The sequence below is a fragment of the Heptranchias perlo genome, chromosome 23 (assembly GCF_035084215.1).
Source record: "Heptranchias perlo isolate sHepPer1 chromosome 23, sHepPer1.hap1, whole genome shotgun sequence".
NCBI classification, from domain to species: Eukaryota; Metazoa; Chordata; class Chondrichthyes; order Hexanchiformes; family Hexanchidae; genus Heptranchias; species Heptranchias perlo.
The window spans coordinates 43,556,943-43,577,258 of NC_090347.1; the positions used below are offsets into that span (position 1 = coordinate 43,556,943).

At 46.5% G+C, this 20,316-nt stretch overlaps 1 protein-coding gene across 1 annotated transcript in view; it reads left to right on the top strand.

Annotated features, from left to right (window-relative positions):
• LOC137341328 (unconventional myosin-XVB-like) overlaps positions 1-20,316 on the top strand; it is a 372,666-nt gene that overhangs the window by 169,356 nt on the left and 182,994 nt on the right. The window contains exons 25-26 of the mRNA XM_068004452.1: positions 15,191-15,254; positions 18,517-18,530. Of these exons, the coding sequence (XP_067860553.1) occupies positions 15,191-15,254; positions 18,517-18,530 (78 nt within the window). The remainder of the gene's footprint in view (positions 1-15,190; positions 15,255-18,516; positions 18,531-20,316) is intronic.

A 20,316-nucleotide genomic window follows, 5' to 3' on the forward strand; every position in this document is an offset into this window, starting at 1 on the left:
ACTTTGGAATGGGAGGAGTGATTAACACATAACACAGGGATCACATCAGGAATGTATCCCAGCAACGGATGAAAAGCTTACAGCCCCATGATGGATGCGTCCGTAGCCAATAGAATCAACAGTAATACTGATCTATTTATAGCATGGTATAAAGCTGGGAGATAAGACAGGAGCTCAGTATTCAATAGAAGACTGGCACTGTACACAAACCCACACCAACACGTCAACACACAGCACTGTACACAAACCCACACCAACATGTCAACACACAGCACTGTACACAAACCCACACCAACACGTCAACACACAGCACTGTACACAAACCCACACCAACACGTCAACACACAGCACTGTACACAAACCCACACCAACACGTCAACACACAGCACTGTACACAAACCCACACCAACCCGTCAACACACAGCACTGTACACAAACCCACACCAACACGTCAACACACAGCACTGTACACAAACCCACACCAACACGTCAACACACAGCACTGTACACAAACCCACGCCAACACGTCAACACACAGCACTGTACACAAACCCACGCCAACACGTCAACACACAGCACTGTACACAAACCCACGTCAACACACAGCACTGTACACAACCCACGCCAACACGTCAACACACAGCACTGTACACAAACCCACACCAACCCGTCAACACACAGCACTGTACACAAACCCACACCAACACGTCAACACACAGCACTGTACACAAACCCACACCAACACGTCAACACACAGCACTGTACACAAACCCACGCCAACACGTCAACACACAGCACTGTACACAAACCCACGCCAACACGTCAACACACAGCACTGTACACAAACCCACGTCAACACACAGCACTGTACACAACCCACGCCAACACGTCAACACACAGCACTGTACACAACCCACGCCAACACGTCAACACACAGCACTGTACACAAACCCACACCAACACGTCAACATACAATGACACTCTGTGACACACCAGACACACTGACGTGCATGACACACAGTTACTGAGAGAAACACACAGCAACATACAGTCATTTATAGCAACACCCTGACATATATAAGAATCTGTAGAAATAGACCTCAGTGGGAGGGGGCTCTGATCTGTTCTGACTGATATATTTCGAGTCAACTACATCACAGAATAATTCTTATAGGCACCTGCATCACAAACCTCCACCAAATAGGCCAATGACACAATCAAAAATTAGAATTAATTTGTTCCCTTGATGGCTCCAGCAAGCTAATAATCCCATTTGATCTAATGTTTTCCAAAAAAAAACCAACACTGTAACCAACTGCTGGCAGATTAAAAGAAAGACTTGCTTTTATATCGTGCCTTTAACGACCTCAGGATGTCCCAAAGCTCTTCACAGCCAATGAGGTACTTTTTGAAGTGTAGTCACTGTTGTAATGTAGGAAATGCGGCAGCCAATTTGTGCACAGCAAGATCCCACAAACAGAAGGGAGACAAACGATCAGACAATCTGTTTTAGCGATGTTGGTTGAGGGATAAATATTGACCAGGACGCTGGGGAGAACTCCCCTGGTCCTCTTCGAATAGTGCTGTGGGATCTTTTACATCCACCTGAGGAGGGGAGAAGGGGCCTCGGTTTAACGTCTCATCCAAAAGACGGCACCTCCGACAGTGCAGCGCTCCCTCGTTTCTGCCCTGTGAGTGTAAGCCTAGGATTTGTGATCAAGTCTCTGGAGTGGGGCTTGAATCCACAACTGTGCACTAGCGTGACGCCAAAAGGAGGCACAATTCCCAATGATGCACAGCAATCACATCAGCCAGATGTTAAACTCTCTGAGATGGGACGTGAACGATCCCATTGCACTATTTGAAGATCAAGGGAGTTCTCCTGGTGTCTTGGCCAAATTATTTCTCAATTAATGCCACCAAAATCAGATTAACTGGTTATTTATCTCATTCCTGGTGGGATCTTGCTGTGCCAAATTGGTTGCCAAGTTTTACTCACAAAACAACAGTTGTTGCACTTCAAAAAAAGTGATTCATTGATTGTAAAGCATTTTTGGATGCACTGAGGATTCGTAAGGTGCTGTATAAATGAAAGTTCTTTTTCCTTCCTTGATATCTATTAATCCACAGAACTCTATTCTGTGATGCATTTCCTTTTCTCCATAATAGGAATATATCTATTTTGCACTTTTGTTGCTCTCTACTCAAGTCCATTGTTTATTGTGTCCACTGCTGTTCAGTGCATTTGGCCCAGTTCAGGCTATCTTGGTCTTAACTTGATTGGTGAAAACTGCACAGAGAAAGTTACATTTTCCAATGTTGGATTGTAAAAAGCAAACTTTATTCATAAACAAAACAGCCTGAATACTGCTGTTCACTGTGTGTACTCTTGTTGAGTTTATATACCCTGTTTATGGTGTGTACTCTTGTTGAGTGCATATACATTGTTCACTGTGTGTGTATCCTTGTTGAGTGTGTATACCCTGTTCACTGTGTGTGTGTCCTTGTTGAATGCATATACCCTGTTCACTGTGTGTGTATCCTTGTTGAGTGTGTATACCCTGTTCACTGTGTGTGTACCCTTGTTGAGTGTTTATACCATTCACAGTGTGTGTGTACCCTTGTTGAGTGTATATAACCTGTATAATATTTGTATACCATGTTGACTGTATATACCCTATTCACTGTATGTGTATCCTTATTGAGTGTATATCCCATGTTCACTGTGTGTGTACTCCTGTTCAGTGTATACACCCTGTTCACTGTGTGTGTACCCCTGTTGAGTGTATATACCATGTTCACTGTGTGTGTGCCCTTGTTGAGTGTATATACCATGTTCACTGTGTGTGTGCCCTTGTTGAGTGTATATACCCTGTTCACTGTGTGTGTACCCTTGTTGAGTGTGTATATCCTGTTCACTGTGTGTGTGCCCTTATTGAATGTATATACCCTGTTCACTGTGTGTGTATCCTTGTTGAGTGTATATACCCTATTCACTGTGTGCCTACTCTTGTTGTATGTATATACCCTGTTCACTGTGTGTGTAACCTTGTTGAGTGCATATGCCATATTAACTGTATGTGTATAAGAACATAAGAAATAGGAGCAGGAGTAGGCCAGTCGGCCCCTCGAGCTTGCTCCGCCATTCAATAAGATCATGGCTGATCTGTATCCTTGTTGAGTGTGTATACTCTGTTCACTTTGTGTGTACCCTTGTTGAGTGTATGTATCATGTTCACTGTGTGTGTTCATTGTGTATATACCCTGTTCATTGTTCACTGTGTATATACCCTGTTCATTGTTCACTGTGTATATACCCTGTTCATTGTTCACTGTGTATATACACTGTTCATTGTTCACTGTGTATATACACTGTTCATTGTTCACTGTGTATATACACTGTTCATTGTTCACTGTGTATATACCCTGTTCATTGTTCACTGTGTATACACCCTGTTCATTGTTCACTGTGTATATACCCTGTTCATTGTTCACTGTGTATATACCCTGTTCATTGTTCACTGTGTATATACCCTGTTCATTGTTCACTGTGTATATACCCTGTTCATTGTTCACTGTGTATACACCCTGTTCATTGTTCACTGTGTATATACTCTGTTCATTGTTCACTGTGTATATACCCTGTTCATTGTTCACTGTGTATATACCCTGTTCATTGTTCACTGTGTATATACACCGTTCATTGTTCACTGTGTATATACACTGTTCATTGTTCACTGTGTATACACCCTGTTCATTGTTCATTTCGTATATACCCTGTTCATTGTTCACTGTGTATATACACTGTTCATTGTTCACTGTGTATACACCCTGTTCATTGTTCACTGTGTATACACCCTGTTCATTGTTCACTGTGTATACACCCTGTTCATTGTTCACTGTGTATATACCCTGTTCATTGTTCACTGTGTATACACCCTGTTCATTGTTCACTGTGTATATACCCTGTTCATTGTTCACTGTGTATACACCCTGTTCATTGTTCACTGTGTATGTACCCTATTCACTGCCTAGCAATTAGGAGCAGGAATCCTGGCTGATTTCCCCCTCCCTGAGGCACTGCTGCCACCTCTTGCAAAGATCAGATAACTCAGCATAGACCGAGGATGAAACCTGGGGCCTTCTGGTCTGTATGGTTCTCTAAACATTTTGGTGTTGTCTTTACCCATAGGGCCATTGGGGAAGTCCAACTCAAGACCTTTTCCAACTAGGCAAAGCATAGCACATTGCCTGTTTTTTGTGCAGCAGGCTGGGAGCATGGGGCTGGGAGCATGGGGCAGGGAGCATGGGGCAGGGAGGGGGGATTGGGCTGTGGAGAACAGGGAACAGAGAGCAGGAAGTGGGGAGCAGGGAGCATGGGCAGAGAGCATGGGGCAGGAAATGAGGAGCAGGGAGCATGAGGCTGGGAGCAGGGAGCGGGAATCAAGTAGCATGGAACAAGAAGCAAGGAGCATGGAGCAGAGAGCATGGGGCAGGGAGTGGGGAGCATTGGAACATAGGAACAGGAGCAGGCCATTCAGTCCCTCGAGCCTGTTCTGCCATTCAATGAAATCATGGCTGATCTGTATCCTAACTCCATTTACCCGCCTTGGCTCCATACCCCTTAATACCCTTGGCTAGGAAAAATCTATCAATCTCAGATTTTAAATTATTAATTGAGCGAGCATCTACTGCTTTTTGCGGGAGAGAGTTCCACACTTCAACCACCCTTTGTGTGAAGAAGTGTTTCCGAACTTCTCTCCTGAATGGCCTGGCTCTGATTTTAAGGTTATGTCCCCTTGTCCCAGACTCCCCCACCAGCAGAAAATGTTTCTCTCTATCTAACCTGTCAATTCCTTTCAGAATCCTAAAAACTTCAATCAAATCACCCCTTAACCTTCTATATTCCAGGGAATACAAGCCTAGTTTATGTAATCTCACCTCATAATCTAACCCTTGGAGCCCTGGTAACATTCTTGTGAATCTGCACTGCACTCCTTCTAAGGCCAATATATCCTTTCTAAGGTGCAGTGCCCAGAACTGTACACAGTATTCCAGATGTGGTCTAACCAGGGCTTTGTGTCGTAGCAAAACTTCCTCACCGTTATATTCTAGCCCTCTAGTTATAAAGGCTAACATTCCATTAGCTTTTTTGATTACTTTTTGTACCCGATCACTACATTTTAGTGATCTGTGTACATGGACCCCTGAATCTCTTTAGACCTCCACTGTTCCTAGCTTTTCACCATTTAAAAAATACTCGGACCAATCCTTTTTTGGTTCAAAATGGATGACCTCACACTTACCTGGGTTGAAATCCATCTGTTTTGCCCACTCACTCAATCTATCAATAACTCTTTGTAATTTTATGCTCCCATCTACACGACTTACTATGCCACCAATCTTTGTGTCATTGCCAAATTTGGATATATGGCTCTCCATTGTGTTACCTTCCTCAATAATAAATATAGTGAATAGTTGAGGCCCCAGCACAGATCCTTGTGGGACATCACAAATCACTTCCTTCCAATTCAAGTCACACCCATTATCTCTACTCTCTGTCTTCTATCGCCTACTAATCTTCTAACAGGTCAATAATTTGCCTTCAATTCCTTGAGCTTTAATTTTAGCTAACAGTCTCTTATGTGGAACCTTATCTAATGCCTTCTGGAAGTCCATATAAACTACATCCATAGACATTCCCCCGTCTCCTACTTTAGTTACTTCCTCAAAAAATTCAATTAGGTTCGCTAGACAAGACCTACCCTTTACAAATCCGTGTTGGCTCTCTCTAATCAGCTCAAATTTTTCTAAGTGCTCAGTCACACTGTCCTTAATTATAGATTCCAATAACTTCCCCACACCAGATGTTAGACTAACTGGTCTATAATTTCCTGTTTTTTCTCTCTCACCTTTCTTAAAATATGGAGTTACATTTGCAATTTTCCTTTCTAAAGGGACAATTCCTGAATCAAGAGAGTTTTGGAAGATCATGACTCACACATCAGCAATTTCCTCACCTACTTCCTTTAAAACCCTGGGGTGGAAACCATCAGCTCCTGGGGATTTGTCGGTCTTTAGAGCCACTATTTTTTCTGATACTGTTTTCTTGCTTACGTTAACTTTAGTGAGTTCTGGTCCTTGATTCATTATTAGTTTCCCTGGAGTGTCGGGTATATTATCCTCTTCCTCTACTGTGAAGACTGACACAAAGTCATTATTCAACAAGTCTGCCATTTCCTTATTTTCATTTGCAGTATTTCCCACATCTGTTTTTAAATGGCCCACATTAACCTTGACTACGCTTTATCATCTAATATAATTGTAAAAACTTTTTGTGATTATCTTGAGATCCCTCGCAAGTTTCTTTTCATATTCCCTTTTTGCAACTCTTATTATCTTTTTTGTCTTCCTTTGCTGTTCTTTATATCTCTCCCAGTCCCCTGGATCTACACTATTCTTTCCACTTTTGTATGCTTTCTCCTTTACTTTTATGTTATCTCTCACCTCTTTTGTCGACCATGGCTGTTTTATTTGATAAGTGGTGCGCTTGCCTCTTAGGGGTATATACTGGTCCTGCATTAAGCTAAATTCTTTTTTGAACACCTCCCACCCATCTGTAGTTTTACCCAACAACAGTTTTGACCAGTTTGCTGCCTTCAGTCTATGTTTCATCTCGTTAAAGTAATCTAGAATCTTAGTAACTGTAGTTAAGTTTCTCCTTTTCTAACCTAACATTGAATGTGATCTTATTCTGATCATTGTTCATATTATGTTCCATTACTGTTAGATTAACTAAGTCTAGTTCATTACTCATTACTAAATCTAGTATGGCCTGCCCTCTTGTTGGTTCATGGGGCATGGGGCAGGGAGTGGGGAGCAGGAGCATGGGGCAGGGAGCAAGGAGCATGGGGCAGGGAGCAAGGAGCATGGGGCAGGGAGCAGGGAGCATGGGGCAGGGAACAAGTAACATGGGGCAGGGATTGGGGAGCAGGAGACAGGGAGTATGGGGCAGGGAGGAGGGAGCACGGAGGAGGGAGCATGGAGCAGGGATTGGGGAGCAGGGGACAGGGAGTATGGGGCAGGGATTGGGGAGCAGGGGAAAGGGAGTATGGGGCAGGCAGTGGGGAGCATGGAGGAGGGAGCATGGGGCAGGGAGCAGGGAGCGGGAAGCATGGGCTGGGAGTGGGGAGCAAGGGGCAGGGAGTGGGGAGCATGGGGCAGGGAGTGGGGAGCAGGGGGTAGGGAGTGGAGAGCATGGGGCAGGGAGCATGGAGTGGGAAGCATGGAGTAGGGAGCGTGGAGCAGGGGGCAGGGAGTAGGGGAGTAGGGAATGGGGAGCGGGGAGTGGGGAGCAGGGAGTGAGGGGCAGGGAGCGGGGAGCAGGGAGTAGGGAATAGGGAGTAGGGAGCGTGGGGCAGGGGAGTAGGGAATAGGGAGTAGGGAGCGTGGAGCAGGGGGCAGGGGAGTAGGGGAGCGGGGAGCAGGGAGTGAGGGGCAGGGAGCGGGGAGCAGGGAGTAGGGGAGCAGGGGGCAGGGAGTAGGGAATAGGGAGCGTGGAGCAGGGGACACGGAGTAGGGGAGCAGGGGGCAGGGATTGGGGAGCAGGGGACAGGGAGTATGGGGCAGGGCGCAGGGAGCGGGAAGCATGGGCTGGGAGTGAGGAGTGGGGAGCAGGGGGCAGGGAGTGGGGAGCAGGGGGCAGGGAGTGGGGAGCAGGGGGCAGGGAGTGGGGAGCATGGAGTCGGGAGCGGGGAGCAGGGAGCAGGGAATAGGGGAGTAGGGAATGGGGAGCGGGGAGCGGGGAGTGGGGGACAGGGAGTAGGGGAGTAGGGAATGGGGAGCGGGGAGCGGGGAGTGGGGGGCAGGGAGTGGGGGGCAGGGAGTGGGGGGCAGGGAGTAGGGAATAGGGAATGGGGAGTGGGGAGCGGGGAGCAGGGAGTGGGGGGCAGGGAGTGGGGGGCAGGGAGTAGGGAATAGGGAATGGGGAGTGGGGAGCGGGGAGCAGGGAGTGGGGGGCAGGGAGTGGGGGGCAGGGAGTGGGGAGCAGGGAGTGGGGGAGTGGGGAGCAGGGAGTAGGGGGCAGGGAGTGGGGGGCAGGGAGTGGGGAGCAGGGAGTGGGGAGCAGGGAGTAGGGGGCAGGGAGTGGGGAGCAGGGAGTGGGGAGCAGGGAGTAGGGGGCAGGGGGCAGTGCCACAGTTGAACCTCTATTCAACAAACGTGACAGTGGACAAGGTCCAAGCCATGTAATGATGTTATTGTACGTGATCGACACACCTCTACCATTCCATGGGTCAGGGAGTGGCAATGTATTCTGGTACAGTGGAGCTTGTTGAGAAATAGCTCACTTCCATTTACCATATTGACAACAATGACCGAACAAAGTTCAACAGCAGTAAATCTTGCTTTCCTTTCTCTGTGTGGACTTTGGTATAGTAAGGCAATGCGTACAGTGTCTATGGCATCTTGCTGCCCTTTACAGAGACACTCAGTCTGGGTTTAAGCACTGTGCAGAAGGAAGGGATTCCACTGGAAGGCTCAAGCTGAACAGAATCAGCGTTTAAAGAGCAGGAAAGGAGGAATCAGGTATTTGAAATCTGAGAGTTGATGCTGGGGCTGAACGATACGAAGCTGGTGGTAGAGGGTGCAGGAAGCTGAGGCGGAGGCTGATCTGCCTTCTTTGGTTTCACGTCCAAGACCGATTCAGGGTAGCATTTGTTTAACTCTGACATTGAAACAACAGAGCAGGCGTTTTGTGGAAGAGGAGGGTTTGGCTGGGCCCAGTCTGTATTCAGAAATGTGCTGAATCTATTCGTGTAAGTACTTTGAAGGTTTCTGTTAGGATGATGGGTAAGTGACTCAGTAAAGTGTTGAGAGATAGCCTGAATCTAGAGTGATTCAAAGGAGATAGGAGGCAGGTTTAATCTGGGCGAAAGTGGATGGGGTTTAATCTAGTTAAATGTGGGTCGGAGCATTCAGTGAATCAATCAGAACAGGAAGGTCCCAGGCTGGCCTAGCTGAGGTAGATGGTTTCATTTGGGGAGCAGTAGGGGCCCTACAATTCGTCTCAGTGTCTCTCAGCTAAGGAGGAGGCTAATCACACTGGAGTTCAGCTCCCAATGGCTAAGTCAATCACCTTTGCAGAAAGATGTGCGGATGTCGGGACAGGATCGGGCTCAACCGTGATGCTGCCCACAGTTGAATAGCCCGCTGACTCTCACTGCTCAGAGTCATACATGAAGAATGGGTGAGGCACTGAAGTGCAGCCAGCACCCAGTGCAACCACACCCCGGCAAGGGTCAACGTCTTCAAGAAGGAGTGGTGGTGGGACGGGTTGGGGGGGGTGGGAGAAGGGGATGGACAAGTAGGTAGGAAGTAGTGGGTGTTGGCTGGTTGGATGTGTGACAGTGAGAGTCTCATGCTTACGGCTTCCTTTCTTAGCTGATCAAGACATCGTGGAATCGAAGCACACACTCAATGACCAAGGGACGAGGAGCAGCAGTGGGAATGGTGAGTCCCTGTACAGTCTCCCTTCTTCCTCAGTAGCTGGGGGGCCTTTTATCTTTCCAACAATTTTATAACCACAATGGCGCACGAGTCACCTCCACGGATTAAAGTAGTCCCCTTTATATCCGTTCCGATGGTGTCGGGCCTGGCGCTTGGTCACAGTGAAGGGGCATGAAATAAGAAATGCAGGTACAGTTTTATTTTTTAAAAAATCTTTTGAAATAAGTGACTGAAAATAACTTGAAAATCTTGGGGCTTTTTCCATTTAAAAAAAATGACAATTTTATTCTTGATATATAAAACAATAGGAGAATCAATCGTTAAGAGAAGAAAACACAGCAGCTAGTCAACAGCTAGGGTTTCCACGACTACCACAAAACATAAAAGCACAAAATCATCCTGAATGAGGAAGGCCATTTGGCCCATCTTAATTCACCCATTCAGAGAGATCCCTACCTCACCTATTGTCGTCTCCACTTGTTTCTTCAATGATTTTAGGGTTTTAGCCTCCACTACTCCACACATCGATCACTCCTGCCCCGATTTTAACCCTAACCTGCCCGAATAGGCCATGTTAGCATCAGACGCCCGTTAACTTCAATGGAGGGTAAAATCAGGTGGGGTGTAAATCAGGCATCTGACCCGAAGCTGACCCGTTCTCACCGGGCAGGTTAGGTTAAAATCGGGGGCTATGCGTGTGAAGAAAAACAGCCTGATATCAGTCCTAAAACCGCCTTTTAATAGTTTGAATACAACTAAAGAGGAGACGATGATCTGTTGCTGATAGAGAACCAGCATAAAAAGGGCCCAGCGATGAAAGACCTGGACGAAGGGAGGTGAAACTGAGTATTAGGATGAGTCTCCTGATTACAGCGTGAGCTAATTTAACTGCCGACAGCCCTCCCTCAGACGGAATCACGATGTGTCTCAGGTCGACTTCTGATCAAATACTGGCAGATTAAACAACAGCATCTGGGAGCCTGTTTGCCACACTTGTAACAAAACCGTAATTCTTCTCTTCCTGCATCGCCTTTTTGGAGGGATGTAGGGCTGGAGGAGGTTACGGAGATAGGGAGGGGCGAGGCCATGGAGGGATTTGAAAACAAGGACGAGAATTTTAAATTCAAGGCATTGCCGGACTGGGAGCCAAAGTAGGTCAGCGAGCACAGGGGGTGATGGGTGAACGGGACTTGGTGTGAGTTGGGATACGGGCAGCAGAGTTTTGGATGAGCTCAAGTTTACAGAGGGTGGAAGGTGGGAGCCGACCAGGAGAGCATTGGAATAGCATTACAAGAGTCAAATGGGCATCATGGAGGACCTCTTGTCTGGTCTGAATTTTACCTGCACGTCATAGATTACGAGGGCGTGCTTTATAGGGTGAGGCACGGGAGATTGATAGGTGTCCTGCAAAGGAATCAATGAGAAAGACAAGATTTGCTACAGGTCTTCACTGGGAACAACAAGCTGTTGGTAATGAGTTATCAAAATGGACAAAGATCATAACGGAAGTGAGATGAGCAGTAGAATTTTGTCTTTACTGTCCCCCCCCCCGGGCGTAGAGCATCCCCAGGGCGGAAGCAGACAGGAAAATCGGGCAGGAAGGATTGCATGCCCGTAACAGAGCCTGGCCAATTTTCTTCCCGTTTAAACTGGAAAATCACAGACCCCATTACAGATGTACAGTCCTCCCCATTCCATTGTCCTCTCTGCCTCCTCCCAGACAAAGCTTTTTGTCCAGGTGGTAACAACAACTTGCATTTATATAGCACCTTTAATGTCGTAAAATGTCCCAAGGCGCTTCACAGGAACGTAATCAGACAAAATTGGACACTGAGTCACATAAAGAGATATTAGGACAGGTGACCAAAAGCTTGGTCAAAGAGGTTGGTTTTAAAGAGCGTCTTAAAGGAGGAGAGAGAGGTAAAGAGGCAGAGAGGTTTAGGGAGGGAATTCCAGAGCTTAAGACCTAGACAGATGAAGGCACGGCCGCCAATGGTGACGGAAATTGGGGATGCACAAGAGGCCAGAATGGGAGGAGCGCAGAGGTCTCAGAGGGTTGTAGGGCTGGAGGAGTTTACATAGATAGGGAGGGGTCTATGGAGGTAAAAATTTAAACCTCTCCCAATGGGTACTCTGAATTCATTACAAGTGATATGCTGGATGATTTAAAAGTTGGGATCAAGATGAATGGAAAAGTAGTAAACAGTCAATGTTCCTGTGATGATACAGTTGGCAGATACAAAAGAGAGATTGGAGATCCCTGAGAAAGGAAATCAGCCATGTTTGGAAAATGGATGGAAAAGAAAAGATGATGTCAGTGTAATGACCAAGAGAGAGGAGTTCCCCAAACGTGACCTGAGAGTAAACCATGACGAAAGCAGATAAGATTGGCAACTTGGATGGTTTTATAATTCATGGTGGAAGTAATGAAGAAATTTAATGCAGCATAAAAAGAGGCATTGAATAATAGCTGTGTAAAATTATACTGGTAATAAGAGGTGGAGCATTGAGATGGTGCGTTTGGCTAACAGCATTGTACTGATGTGAAGGGTTTGAGTTCTGGAGCTGAAAATTAATTGAACAAAAAGGACTTAATGAGAGTCCTGGCACCAGTAACAGTAAGTGATGAAGCTGATTATTGGAAAATAGGCAGGAGAGTCATAAGGAAAGTTGTTGAGGTTGTTAGTGTGTAAAAAAGTCAATGGTGATAAAGGGGCAGGAGGAGAACGGGGCTGGAGGAGGTGACAGGTGGGCAATTACAGAATGCACTGGCCATCGCCTCCAGGACAGAGAAGGAAAGAAGGAGGTGGCAAGATTGAGGGAACCGCATACAATAAAAAGCTTGTCATGGATAGGCAAATAACATGAGCTGGGCTATATAACTTTAATTTGTTTCAGAATGATTGTTAGTAGTGATGGCAGTGATTAGTTGGAGTGTTTCCTCTCTGTGTGCATTGAGAGTTCATGTGATGGCGTGGAGCAGCTCATGGGCTATCCTTTTCCTCACTTTGGTTTACACACAAAATCAGCCGAGCGTCAATATTTTGACTGTGATTTGAAATTGGATGTAAACACCCTCTATTAGACCCATCATTGCACATTCTGGGCTTGTGGCAAAGAACAGCCTGACTAAACTGGGTACCAAGAAGCAGCCCCCCTTGATATGGTTTGAGCTGGAGAAATGATCAGATATTGGCACTGTCAACAGTCACTCTGCTAAGTATACCAGCATGTAGCGGGCAAATTATGTTGTTGAACTTAACCAGTCAGCTGAACTTGGATAGCAGCCTCCAGAGCCTCGGTTTACTAATAGGGTCAGATGGCGTAGTCAGGTCAACAAACACTGAGTATAGATCCTTGTTCCATTTCCACTGCTCCAGTCATGCTACAGAAATTGTATGACCATATTTTGCTTTGCATGGAACCCGCACTGAGTCTCAGGTAGGACATTGTCATATTTGTTAGCGATCTGTTCAGGATTTGACAGAATTTTGCTCGCACTCATCAGGGGGAAGAAAGGAAGACGTAATCCAAAATTCCACAGTCACATTTTCTGGATGGTGCTTATAGGTTCATGTGCTTGAAAACTGAACCATAATTTGCTCCCTCCAGATGGAGATGGGGAGAGGGCTGAGTCAATAGGAGAGAGCATCACAGCCACATTGGTAAACCTCTGTCCATTTGGAGCCTTGTTGTTGATCTTGATGATCACGGGACTCTCGACAGGCTGTCCAACAAAGTCCACTCGCCATCGAGCACCTTTTCTAAAATCAACAAGCTGCTGTTGATTCCTTTCGAGGGAGCAGTGATATTGCGGACTGTGCACTGCTTTAACGACACTGTAGATGTTTGCTGAGTCCCTCTGGTCTGCAAACAACTGAAGCCCATGAGCCTTGGTGTTGCAGCATTGGCCTGGCACGGGCCACCATTTGAGTTACAGCTTGTTTCTCTCGGATGTCTTTAACCTCAGAGGTATCGTATCAGAAAATAAGAAAAATCAGGTCAGAGATCAAAGCTGTAACTCCAGTACTCTACCTTGCCCATCAGAAGATCCAAGATTATTTTGAATAACCAAAATGCCTTTACTGGCAGATTATTCCAAACATTTCTCACTCTTTGTTCTTGGTAATATCTAATATCATATTGTATAGGTAAATGGAATGTGTTGGATGTTTTATATATGGACTTCAGAAGACACTTCTTTAAGTGCCATATAAGAGACTTGTTATGAAAATTAAGGCACATTGTATTAAAGGAAGTGTAACTGCATGGATGGAGAGATGGCCAGGGGACAGAGAGTAGGGGTAAATGGATGTTTTTCAGATTGGCAGGATGTGGGTGTAGGTGCGCTAATGGATCTTTACCTGGACCTCTTTTGTTTCTCATTTAGATAAATGATTTGGACATAGGTAGAAAAGGATTGATATCAAAGCTTGCTGCCGACACAAAATTATGAGCCTGTGAGGGAGAATGCAGGAGACTGTAGGAGGAGATAGACAGGTTAGCAGAGTGGGCAGATAGGTGCAGTTCAAGGCAGAGAAATGTGAAGGGATACATTCTGGGAACAAGAAAGGTGAAGGAGCCTAAACTTGTTGCACATGGTATTACAAGGAATATAGCTGTGAAGATAGAGAGATGGCAAGGAGGGGCAGAGAGCAAAGAGTAGGGCGTTTTTCAGATTGTCAGGATGTGGTTATAGTTGTGACCATGTATCTATACTGGGACCTTTTATGTTTTCCATTTATAAAAATGACTCAAACACAAGAAGAATGGTATTGAGGTTTGCCTTATCAAATTAGGGAGTGTGGCAAACTAGGGAAAGTGTAGGAGATTGCAGGAGGACAGAAATAGATTGCTGAAGTGGGCAGGTAGTTGGAAGATGCAGCTTAACACATTTTGGTAACACAAACAGGGAACAAGAACAAATGAAAGGGAGTGTACTCTAAATGGTGAACTACTTAACAGCGTGGACGAACAGAAACAGCTAGTGTAGAGTGTAGATGCAAAGGGACATGATTATAAAAGCAAGGAAGTGATGTTGAATTTGCATAAGGCATTAGTTAGGCCAACAGTTGGAGTATTGTGTGCAGTTGTGGCCATAGGTGGTCATCCAGTAAACATATAAGAGTCAGTTTTGCGAGGCATGGATCGGCAAATCAGATGTGTAGGTCGGTATGTTCAACTGGCCAGATAATTGGGAGTGCCAGGAGTCGGGCACGCTGACCCTGCCACATTCTCCGATCCGTGCTCCCACTGAATGTGGCTCCACAGCTCGAGCCTCGCCTCGCAAAATTTACCCTATAAAACCTTCCGGTGCAAGGCTGCTGATTTGCCATTTTCAGGGGAAAGAAGGATGGAAATTGGGAAATGCAAATCCCCAACATGCTGCTGAACATCCCAAAATCGACTGTAATTAAAAACTGAAGTTTACCAGTCACCGTTAACCAATGGTGTTAATTATCAGTTCAATCCCAACCAGCAATAAATAAATCCAATCACAATGTCATCCTCCCTGTGCCAGCCTGTCTCATCTCTCAATGAGATGCTCTCCTCCAACAAGACCAGTCAAACACACCACAAGAACCCTATGCTCTTTTCATTGGATCTGACAGTGCGTTGCACATATAAACTTCTGTTGTCGCCCAGGCACCATCAATTGATGTCTTTCTCTATCCCTCTACAGGATGTTGGCTTGCTCGAGATCCCAGCTGAGCTCGCTGCTCTGTTACGGCTTGCTGAAGGTAAGTGTATGTACTGTGAGAACGGTGTATGTATAGTTTGGGGAGATTTGGAGACCCCTTTTTCACTTGCGACTGGGTGGTTCATTTATTTAGGAAAGTCTTTTGAATCCAACCCAGACTGTCGAGTTCAGCGATTCCTCTTGCTACTCGTCACTTTGATGCAGACCGGCTGCTTCTCTCCGAGGCTGGGTAATACAGAGGAAGGTTCAATTCTGCTCTCGAAATGTTTGATGGGACCAAAAGTGAAAACTGTTGAACATTGAAATTCATTTCTTTCTCTGTCTCTCTTAGTTTCTTGCTCTCTCTCTCTGTTTCTATGGCCTAGAAGTTCGGCCATCGCAACCCCCCGATTGCCAGCCCCTCCCCCACCCCCATTACTTTAAGAGCTAAGTCCCAGGACTGAGATGTCAGGAAAGACCAAACAGGTTGCAGAAGGCTGAGGGGTGACCTGATCAAGGTCTTTAAGATTATGAAATGGTTTGATAGGGTAGATGTAGGGAAGATGTTTCCACTTGTGGGGGAGACCAAAAGTAGGGCCCATAAATATAAGACCGTCACTAATAAATCCAGTAGGGAATTCAGGAGAAACTTCTTTACTCAGAAAGAGTGGTTAGAATGTGGAACTCGCTACCACATGGCGTAGTTGAGGCGAATAGTATAGAGGCATTTAAGAGGAAGCTGGATAAACACATGAGGGAGAAAGGAATAGAAGGATATGCTGATAGGGTTAGATGAAGTAGGGTGGGAGGAGACTCGTGTGGAACATAAACACCGGCATTGACCTGTTGGGCCGAATGGCCTGTAAATTCTATGTAATTCTATATAAATCCGAAGTGCTAATAGCACCTAATTTTCCAGTCCAACCTCATTTACATAATTATTCACAATTCTAGGTGCAAACTCCGATAGGTCTAGGGATGACATCAAACCTGGAGAGGAAAACCGTGTGTTAAAGGGGACAATTAAAGGGGAGTGTCACAAGGAAGGGGACAAAAATTTAGAAAGCTTCTGGAGAGCATTCAAAGGCATCTCAAACCATCGGCAAACTCTGCCAAGACCGAAGGGGCAGGGAATTAAGAAGTGGCAGGGTCAAGGTAAAAGGAAAAGGACCCATAGGTGCAGACATGAGTCTGAAGATAGGTGATGGAACAGCCCAGTACCTGACCTCTGATGACTGTGGAAGTCAAAGTGCATAAGATGCTTGTGAGGAGAGTTCTCCTCTGTGCCAGTCTGCAGCACCATCCCGTAGGTCGGCATTGCCTGCAAGAAGGTGCAGCTAAGTTTCAGGCCACAGCTGACCGTTACCGTCCTTGCACATGTTCGAGATCCATGCTGCTGGTAACCGCCGGTGTCTTTGCAGCAGATGGCAGAGCTTGGCATCTTATCCCCTGCTGATCCAGACACTGGAAAGGCAGGTTACCACAGTCATGCCCAGGTGGATTTGCCAGGGCCTGCAGAAATGGTTGGTGGCATCTTGGCAGTTGCAATGAAGCAGGTAATGGTGTGTCCTGGGCATCCTGGCATGCCTTCTTTCATTGTATGCTGTGATTGGAAGGCATCTGTAGAACCTCCCGGGATAAGGGTTAGACAGAGGTGTCCACATCTTATTGTGCTGCCAGGGGGAGAGGGGTGCGGGCACAGCCTTCATTGGGAAGAGGACCCTCCATCAACAATGCCTGCCAACGTGAGCTTTGCAGATGTTGGGGTATAAGTGTGGGCAGGAGGCCCCGGAGCACCTCTTGGGCAGGCTGACCTGCCTGGCTGGCCCCTGTTTTCCCCCAAACACGTCAGTTTGTAGGATTCCTGGTGGCAGAAGCTCTGGTGCCAATAGAGGTAGCTCGAGGTGTGATAAATAACTGCACCTGGCAAAAAGGCTCAAAAAAAATCTAATGCTACCTGGAAAACAAAACAAGGGCATGGGACATGATAGCTCGGGAAAGGACAAGAGAACTCGGAGACTACAGCAGCTGGGGTTGTTCTCCTTGGAGCAGAGAAGGTTAAGGGGAGATTTAATAGAGGTGTTCAAAATCATGAAAGGTAGAGTAAATAAGAAGAAACTGTTTCCAGTGGCAGGAGGGTTGGTAACCAGAGGACACAGATTTAAGGTACTTGGCAAAAGAACCAGAGGGGAGATGAAGAGAATTCTTTTTAAGCAGCGAGTTGTTACAATCTGGAAAGCACTGCACTGAAAGGGTGATGGAAGCAGATTCAATAGTAACTTTCAAAAGGGAATTGGATAAATACTTGAAGGGGATAAAATTTGCAGGCTGTGGGGAAAGCACAGGGCACAGGCTTGAATGGGCCAAATGGCCGCCTTCTGTGCTGTAAAATTCTATAGTTCTAATAAAGAACGCCCCAGTTACCCACCGACTACTTGGGATGTGTAGCCTGGTTCAGCACTGATTACCATCACTTCTGGTCTCCAAGGTGTTTGATTGCCAGCTGTTGCTTTTGTAAACATATTTATCCTTGATAAACATTATTATTCCACCTTTGCCCTGCATGTGCTCTGTTCGGACTGTCTGATACACAGAGTATCAATCACAGTAGAATGATTGCAGTTTACGATACTGTGACCTTCTGCACCTCTGTTAGCATCACGGGTGGATGTGGCTCTGAACTGATGTACATCATACAGTAACCGTGGAGATGACGGTAAACACTTCCTGTAACTGAATCGCTGATCAGTTCAGGATCCTGGATAAAGGAGAAACAACAACAATTTGCATTTATATAGCGCCTTTAACACAGTAAAACGTCCCAAGGTGCTTCACAGGAGCATTAGCAGAGAAAATTTGACACCGAGCCACGTAAGGAGATATTAGGACAGGTGACTAAAAGCTTGGTCAAAGAGGTAGGTTTTAAGGAGCGCCTTAAAGAAGGAGAGAGAGAGGCGGAGAGAATAGGGAGGGAATTCCAGAGCTTAGGGCCTAGGCAGCTGAAGGCACGGCCGCCAATGGTGGGGATGTGCAGGAGGCCAGAATTGGAGGAACAAAGGAACAGGAGGAGGCCATTCAGCCCCTCGAGCCTGTTCCACTATTCAAGTAGATTGTGGCTGATCTGTAACTTAATTCTATCTACTCTCCTTGGTTCCGTAACCCTTAATACCCTTACCCAACAAAAATATATCAATCTCAGTTTTGAAATTTTCAATTGACCCCCAGCCTCAACAGCTTTTTGGGGGAAGAGAGTTCCAGATTTCCACTCCCCTTTGTGTGAAGAAGTGCTTCCTGAAATCACCCCTGAACGGCCGAGCTCTAATTTTAAGGTTATGTCCCCCTTGTTCTGGACTGCCCCACCAGAGGAAATAGTTTCTCTCTATCAAATCCTTTAATCATCTTGAACACAACGATCTCGGACGGTTGTAGGGCTGGAGGAGGTTACTGAGAATGGGAGGGGAGAGGCCATGGAGGGAAACAGCAGGGTCATAATTATAAATGTTTTACATTTTTAAATGTTCCCCCCAGTGCCGATGCTGCTTGCTGCTGTTTGCAGAAGCCTAAAGTTGTATTCCGATCTTCCTCACGTTTTTCTCTTGCCTCAGTTATCTCCCCCTCCCCACAAGGGCATGCAAAGTTCTGCCCAGGGGAACGGTGGTGAAAGTGAGGTAGACGGATTGTGGAGGGGCGGGGGGAGGATGGGGGGAGCGGGGGCTGCTGAAGGCTCAGCTCGGCAGCAGGTGGCCCTGTGCTTTTGCCTACGTTGTACATGGGACGGTTTTAACAGAAATAGGCTGCAGCATGAAGATACACAACAATTACCCTGTGCTTTTATTCCCTTCACCTGGAAGAGCAATTAGGCTGAAAGTTACTTAAGATAATAGAGCTGACTTTAACTTGGTCCGCTGGGCGGAAGCAGAAGTTAAAATAGCTGGAGCGAAGTTAACGCCCCATTCCCACTCCGCCGCCATATTTACTGGGGCCTTCCGCTGAATGCCCACCTGAATTGGGCGGAAGCTTCGTTACTCTACAATAATTGGGGTCCTAAGACACACGTAGAACCCTGATGTAATTTAGAGAGACAGCTGAGTGGAGCACTGCCATGGATGCTGTGCTCAGTTGAAACGAGCGGTGAGGAGGAAGTGGCTGCATAGAAGGTAAGTAAAGAATAGTATTTGTGAGGCCAGGAGCAGCAGGAGTGCACCTCTGGGCTCCACAATAATCCACTGCCACCCAGGGCTCCCATCCCCCTCAGTTCCTCCCCCCTCCCCTGCGCCCCGCCTCCTCCCAGACTTACCTTCCTGGGTCTGAAATCGTGCTAGCCTGGATCCAGCGAGCTGCAGCGGGATACCCATTCGGGTCGTGCAGATCGCTGGCGCTATGGCAATGAAAACCGGCCCTCGAGATGGGCCAGGCCTCCTGTTGGCAGGATTGCTCTGCCGTCAGAGGGCTAATATCTACCCTTATCTGTTTAAGCATGATGCGTGTGAACAACGGCCCGTATATGTGTAACAGTGCACTGACTGTACCACACCCAGCCTCAATCACTGCTGATGCAATCTGTCAATGTAATGGAGTTTGATGCCATTGAATTGGTCAGGTACTAAGTTCAGGGAATTGAGACGTTCATTTGAGGCCTGTCACAACACTGAGGAAGTAGTATCGATACTCCACAAAGTAACAGTGATCCAGCCGTGTCCAACAGAGGCCATTACGGGCGGGGGAAATCGGACCATGTGCACAGTTCTTTCAGAGAGTCTGCACAGGTGAGATCATAGAAAGAATCATAGCAAGGTTACAGCATGGAAGGAGGCCATTCGGCCCATCGAGTCCGCGCCGAGATGGCCTCTGCCTGTGTTGTAAAATTCTATGATTCTATGTGAGAGTTTGGGCTTTCCATCAACAACGCTGCCTTGGGTTCACATTGAAAAAGAAACAGAGTGTCCTTTGATCCGAACGTGTACTTTTACACATGCCATGTTTAGGATAGCCTGCCTAGGATTAACATGTATTTGGGGTGTGGAATTTCTGTATATTTGGGGATATGGAATGTCTGTGTATAAAACACTGGTCAGGCCTCAGCTGGAGAATTGTGTTCAATTCTGGGCACCACACTTTAGGAAAGATGT